Genomic DNA, 5,771 nt, shown 5'->3' with positions numbered 1-5,771 from the left:
AATTTTCTCAAATGAGAGAATTTTCATGAGATCAGGAAAAATAATAAAATGTGATAAAATATAAAATTGGGCATGGGACTGGTCACGGCATGACTAGACAGCTGGTAAGCCCAGTCCCCTAGCGCCCTTGCTAATATTTTATTATTATTATTTTCCTTCCTATTTTGCATAGGTTCCTCGTTCCTTCGTGTTTTGGAGTGCTCGTTTGCGCATTCAGGTGCTCGTTTGTGTATCAATTGCTGAGTACACTTGCACCATTTAAATCAAGGCTTACTCGATAGCTTCTCAGATGCCTGTGCGTTGAATATTTATCACTAACCCGTGGAATTCTGCTGGGAAGAACCACGAATTGAAGTGACGAAATATTACGAAGAATCGTAAAATATTGCTGGATATTCAGACGATTAGAGATAATTAATTTGATAGCTCTATACTAGCAGGCACGCTTTGTAGGAGCATTAATTATCTGAGGGTGGAGTAATATGAGCTTGCTGGAGCATTACATTTCTCTTATATAGTCAAGGAAAACCAGGTTGCATCCTGAAGACGTTATCGCTCTATACTAGCAGGCAATCTGTCTAGGAGCCGTCCAATTTTTCGTAACTATATAAAATAATTACTGAAATTGCTCAGTATTTATGAGATGTGTCATGGTATCAGCTGAGAGACTACACATCTACATATACTCTGAGAGACAGCCTTCTCAGTCAGAGATTTATGGCATGAGCTTTCATGCTTTGAGGAGAGACATGAGTCTCAATACTCATCCGATTGCCGGATCCTGAGTGTGTATAATTATGGTTTTACGATTTTGCCCTTGTTGAAAATCCACCATCTACATTAAGTCCCCTGCTTAGTGAGGGACAGTCATGTTCCTCAGTCAGCATTGAATGGTGATTTTCCGGGTACAGACAAAAATAAGTAATTGAACTTACAAGATAAAATGTTATCGGATTTAGACTGAATGAGCAAACCATGGTTTGAGCGCAAATCCCAGTGGCATAATAGAGCATCATCCAGAGAGCATAAATTGTTGTAGAACCGCTGATTTGATGGTGGAACCTTGGTCGGTTTAGGATTCACGGGCCGGCCCCGAAAGGGAAATCCTTATGGAATTAGGTTTTGGAAATAAAATTTGGTATAAAAGGAATTAATCCTCTTTTTTTTTTTATTTCTCCCACGACCGAAAACCATCATCATCTCCTCTTCACCTTCATGTCCGAGCATCAGGAGGAGCGGAAGAAAATTGCCGGAGCTCCCAACTGTCGGCGCCGTCTGTCCACCGTCGGCCGATTTCCGGCCAGCACCGACCAGGTACGCGACCAAATCTTCTTTTTTTTTTGCTTGCTTGCTTATTTCGTGAGTTGCTCATTCCTTGATCATGTTAAAATTTAATATATATGCATATAGGAGCGTGAGTTTTATAGAAAAACCCTTATTTTGTTAAACGTATGTTCTTTCGATCATTAGTTCAAAAGACTAGCAATAACCCCTAATTTGAGAGAGATTTTTCTTTTGAAATAGACCTGTGTCCAGTGATAAAATTTTGTTTATGAGCTTTCATGAAAACCAAAACTTTATCTTAAAAGATGTGAGCTTTCACAAAACCGAAATAAACCTTCATTTCAAAGAATAACGCTCATACGAAGGAAAATAAATTCTTTTTTTTTATGTGAAACCGTGACATATTATGCAAAATATGATGCCATATTTTATTCACATGAATTTGTTCACATTAGATAAAATTTGAGAATTTTCCTGAGTAATTCACGTTAATTATTTTGTTGTAAAATCAAAACCCGGATTTTGAACAACCCTCGAAATTAGACAATTTATTTATGATGAAATATTGTCTTTTGTAAGTTTCATACTTCAGTTGTAGATGTTTATGCTATGAAAATTGTGTCTATGATTTTATGAAAATCATTTTCGAAAATTAATGAAGCTTCGTTCGTTATTGCAGGTTTCAAGGAAAGAACTAATTTCGGAGTGCTAACTCTTGCAACACAATCACTACTATTAGTGGAATTGTAAAGAGGTAGGAGTTAAGAATTACCATTTTTATAGTGGATTTATTATTAGCATGTCCATAATTTTATTCTCCTGGTTCCAAAAAATGGTGACTTCCAGCAATAGCAATTATGATTATAGCTATTCCTCCAGCTCTTCTGACGAAGATTCCAAAGCTTCTGCAGCCAAATCGAAAGCTAAGACAAATCATGCTGAGGGGGAAAATCCTAGCATACCCCTGAATGACCGGAGAGTCACTTATGCTGAGCTTATGAAGCGAAAAGCCAAGACTGATGAAGCAGAGGATCGTAAGCGTTGAGAGGATCGAATCCGGCGCAGAATACTAGCGGCTGAGGAGAGACGCCGATTCGTCGATGGTATACCTTCTGACTCTGATGCTGATGCTTTTGAAGAGGAAACCGTGTGGTCTTTACCGGAGCGCAAGATCAAGCCAGACCGGCGTACCAGGGAGCTCCAAAAGATTACGAAACAAGTTGAAGCTGAACTTGAAGCAGAAGAAGACTCGGACGATCCTTATACCCATACAGACTTCATCAATGACCCTGATAGTGATTCCAATGAAGAGGAGGATTCCGAGAAGGACGATGAAGATGAAGATGACAACTCGGATGAATCTGACGAGTAGCTTTACTCCTGATCCTTTTTAAACATTTGAATATTTTCTTAGACTTCATAGTAGACATCTTATTTGATTATTTGAACAACTTCACTTCAATATTAAGATTTTCCTTTTGAATGAGAAATCCTTTTATTAATGTTGGTTCTTCTTGATTGAATCGAATAAAATGAGCCAATCCTCATAGGCCGAATCCATTGTGATCTCCCTTTACTTGCTTTACTGTTTCCATCTGTGAAAACATCTAGACACGTCGCAGAAGACATGTAACATACATGGCCGTGTGGCTTTCTGACCATGTCCAGCTTTGGTCAGTCCCCAGTGCATTATTTTCCTCTCCATCTTCAGTATTAATCTTGTTTGGACCTTAGGGTTTCAGTAAAACTCGCAACTGAATTGACTATCTACAAAAGATAAGTACCCGCCGTGTCTTTTATATATCTCCAAGATTTAGGGTTTAACACTTACACAAATATTTTTTCCATTCTTGAGTTAGTTTCATCGCAGAATAAATTTCGATTGTCATACCTTTCATCATTATGTATAGCGATAGTACTTCTTCTCGAAACGAACTTCAGTCGAAGCATGAAATAAAAGCGTCTACCTTGGTAAGTTGTATATCTTCTTCGTCTTCGTTTGATCAGGGTTATTGATCATAGGAAAATGATTTGTTGCAGGATAATCATAAGAATCCTTCTTCTCACAATTCGAGGCCCAAACGGACTGTTAGAGCCCCTGCCCGGTATAGGTCGGCTCATGCTGAGGCTGGATTATCTGTAAGCAATCTTATAACTCTTGAAGTTTTACCATGCTCAATTTTTGATAAAATTAAACACTCCTTCATTTCGTCGCAGGTTGATGTTCGTGTCGTTTTTGATGATAGAAGGAGGAGGAATGGAAATCCCGTGGTCGTGGTTGGGGTTGAAGATAGCAGCAATCGTGTCTGCGAAGACTCTGCAGAATCCATGGAGGCTGGAGACAGGGTTCATACTCGTGAATATCCAACAACTGGACTTTTGTTTGAAGCTCCTTTGATCAATACTTTCCCGGAAAATGAGGTGGTCGGTGGATTCGTCATTCCCAAGTGTCACACGCCTCTGTACACCAAAATCTGGAAAATATATGGGCATATTGCTACGACCAAAGTGTGGACGGGTTTTCTACCAACCCTCCTGACTACAGTTACAGGGTTGTTACCGATCATTGAAGAGATGAACCAGATGCGCCTGCGAGATGTCAAGAATCAGGAACTTCACAAGTGGGATGAGATGATTTTGAAATGTGAAACCTTGCGGTTCAATGTAGGATGGCTTCGTCATCGGCTCGAGATAATCAAGATTCATAAGGCGGCGGAGGCTGCTGATGCAATTTTTACGACTACTGCTTTACTGGAGGAGGAGAAGATGCTCGCTTTGGAGTCGTCAAGGGTCGAGAAGGCGGTCCAGGATTTGAAGACGAAAACCAAAAATTTCCAGAAGAAACTTGACAGGGTTTTTTATAGATATTATCCATTGCTGGATGGTTTGCTCTGAGTGAGCATTCGAGAGAGTTGAAGTGTATATCTTTGATAAGGTAGGATAATCTGACAGCATGGAGGAATTTTGTTCAATTGATGAATGTTTGATGAACAAATGAGCATCTTGCATGCTCTTTGAAGGAAATAAATTACATTTGAGATGTGTTTGAATAATGGTAAAAGATTAATTATTTGTTGTTGATCAAGCATAATATGCCTTGAGCCATTTGTCGTTGATAATATTTCCTTTCTGTCCTCCGTTGAGTGCTAAGATTTTGTAGTATCCACTAGACACTGCTTTGATGATAACATACGACCCTTCCCATTTCGGAGAGAACTTAGGAGCAGACATATCTTGCTGAATGTGTTTTGCTGTCTTTAATACCAAATCTCATACTTGGAAAGTTCGAGGCCTTACCATTTTGTTGTAAGCTCTAGAGATTCTCTGTTTGTAAGCTTCCACAAACTTTTCTATCTTGGACCTCCTCGATTCGGGCATGTCCAACTCAGAAACTCTTGACTTCGACACTTCGGCTTCATCCCATCGTACTCCACTGGCTGTTGTAATCCTTGCTGAAGGAATTTTTATCTCAGCTGGGAGTATGGCATCAACTCCATAGACGAGCGACTACGGTGATGTTCCAATCGAGCTCCTTGGCGTGGTCCTGTAAGCCCACAAATCCATGGGCAATTTCCCATGCCATGATCGTGGATTGTCATGAATCGTTCGACTGATAATCCAGATCAAGGTCTTGTTGGTACTCTCTGCTTGACCATTTCCTTGGGGATAATATGGTGTGGAGAAAATCTGTTTGATCCCGTACTCCTTGAGAAATTTCTCTACATTCTTGGTGGCGAAAAGAGTCCCGCTATCTGTGATGATATGGTTAGGAACGCCGAATCTACATATAATGTGTTCTTTGATGAAGGCTGCAATGGTTATCCCCGTAGTACTTCTAAGCGGGATTGCTTCGACCCACTTAGTGAAATATTCAGTAGCTGTGATGAGGTATTCATGCTGCTGCCATGGACTATTCACATGGTGTAATGGGAGACAAGTAGTGTGAATAAGGTCACCGTGGACCTGACATTGATGACACTTCTGAACGTACGTAGCTGCATCATCTTCCATAGTCGGCCAGTAATACTTCTGGTGAATTTGAAGAAACTATTTCTTTTTCCCCTGGTGTTCTCCCTCATGGGTTTCTTTCAGGACTGTCATAATTTCATCTCCGGCCAGGCATCTCAATAAGTCTCCTCCAAAGCTTTTGCGGTACAGGATCCCGTCAAGAAAGACAAATCTTTTAGCTTTCTGAGTGAGTTTGATTGCATCTTTCTTTTCCGATGGTGATTTTTTGTCTCGAAGGTATTCAATGTAAAGGTTCCTCCAGTTCTTGGTATGATGAAGTGTCAGGGCCTCTAAATGATGAGGAGGCGTCTGACAATTAGGACAAGATCCATGCAAAGTTCTTGACTATGCTTCCATGGAGGGCCAGCAGTACCCGAGCCTTTGAAGTCTTCTGTAAAGTGTTATCACCAGCGTTTGTCCACACACTTCTTTATGTACACTTTCAATTTTCTCTTTCGCTTCTTCGCTGCCGAGGCACC

The 5,771-nt window shown here is 40.3% G+C and overlaps 1 protein-coding gene across 1 annotated transcript; it reads left to right on the top strand.

Annotated features, from left to right (window-relative positions):
• Nucleotides 1–2,116: 2,116 nt before the first annotated feature.
• Nucleotides 2,117–4,179, top strand: LOC113316045 (clumping factor A-like). Its single transcript, XM_026564278.1, has 6 exons — nucleotides 2,117–2,318; nucleotides 2,424–2,652; nucleotides 3,195–3,255; nucleotides 3,325–3,423; nucleotides 3,502–3,640; nucleotides 3,953–4,179. Exons 1-6 carry the CDS (start codon nucleotides 2,117–2,119, stop codon nucleotides 4,177–4,179), a joined length of 957 nt encoding a protein of 318 aa, XP_026420063.1.
• Nucleotides 4,180–5,771: the final 1,592 nt, after the last annotated feature.

The sequence above is a fragment of the Papaver somniferum genome, chromosome 10, assembly GCF_003573695.1.
Source record: "Papaver somniferum cultivar HN1 chromosome 10, ASM357369v1, whole genome shotgun sequence".
Classification (NCBI taxonomy): Eukaryota; Viridiplantae; Streptophyta; class Magnoliopsida; order Ranunculales; family Papaveraceae; genus Papaver; species Papaver somniferum.
The sequence above is the reverse complement of the archived record's forward strand: the minus strand, read 5'-3'. Positions and strand labels throughout refer to the sequence as shown.

Bases quoted from the DNA above. Each gene is read 5' to 3' on its own strand.
- LOC113316045 (XM_026564278.1), top strand. From the start codon at position 2,117: ATGGTGACTTCCAGCAATAGCAATTATGATTATAGCTATTCCTCCAGC. The intron at 2,653-3,194 runs GTAGCTTTACTC...CATTATGTATAG, and splicing joins AACTCGGATGAATCTGACGA to CGATAGTACTTCTTCTCGAA. The intron at 3,424-3,501 runs GTAAGCAATCTT...ATTTCGTCGCAG, and splicing joins ATGCTGAGGCTGGATTATCT to GTTGATGTTCGTGTCGTTTT.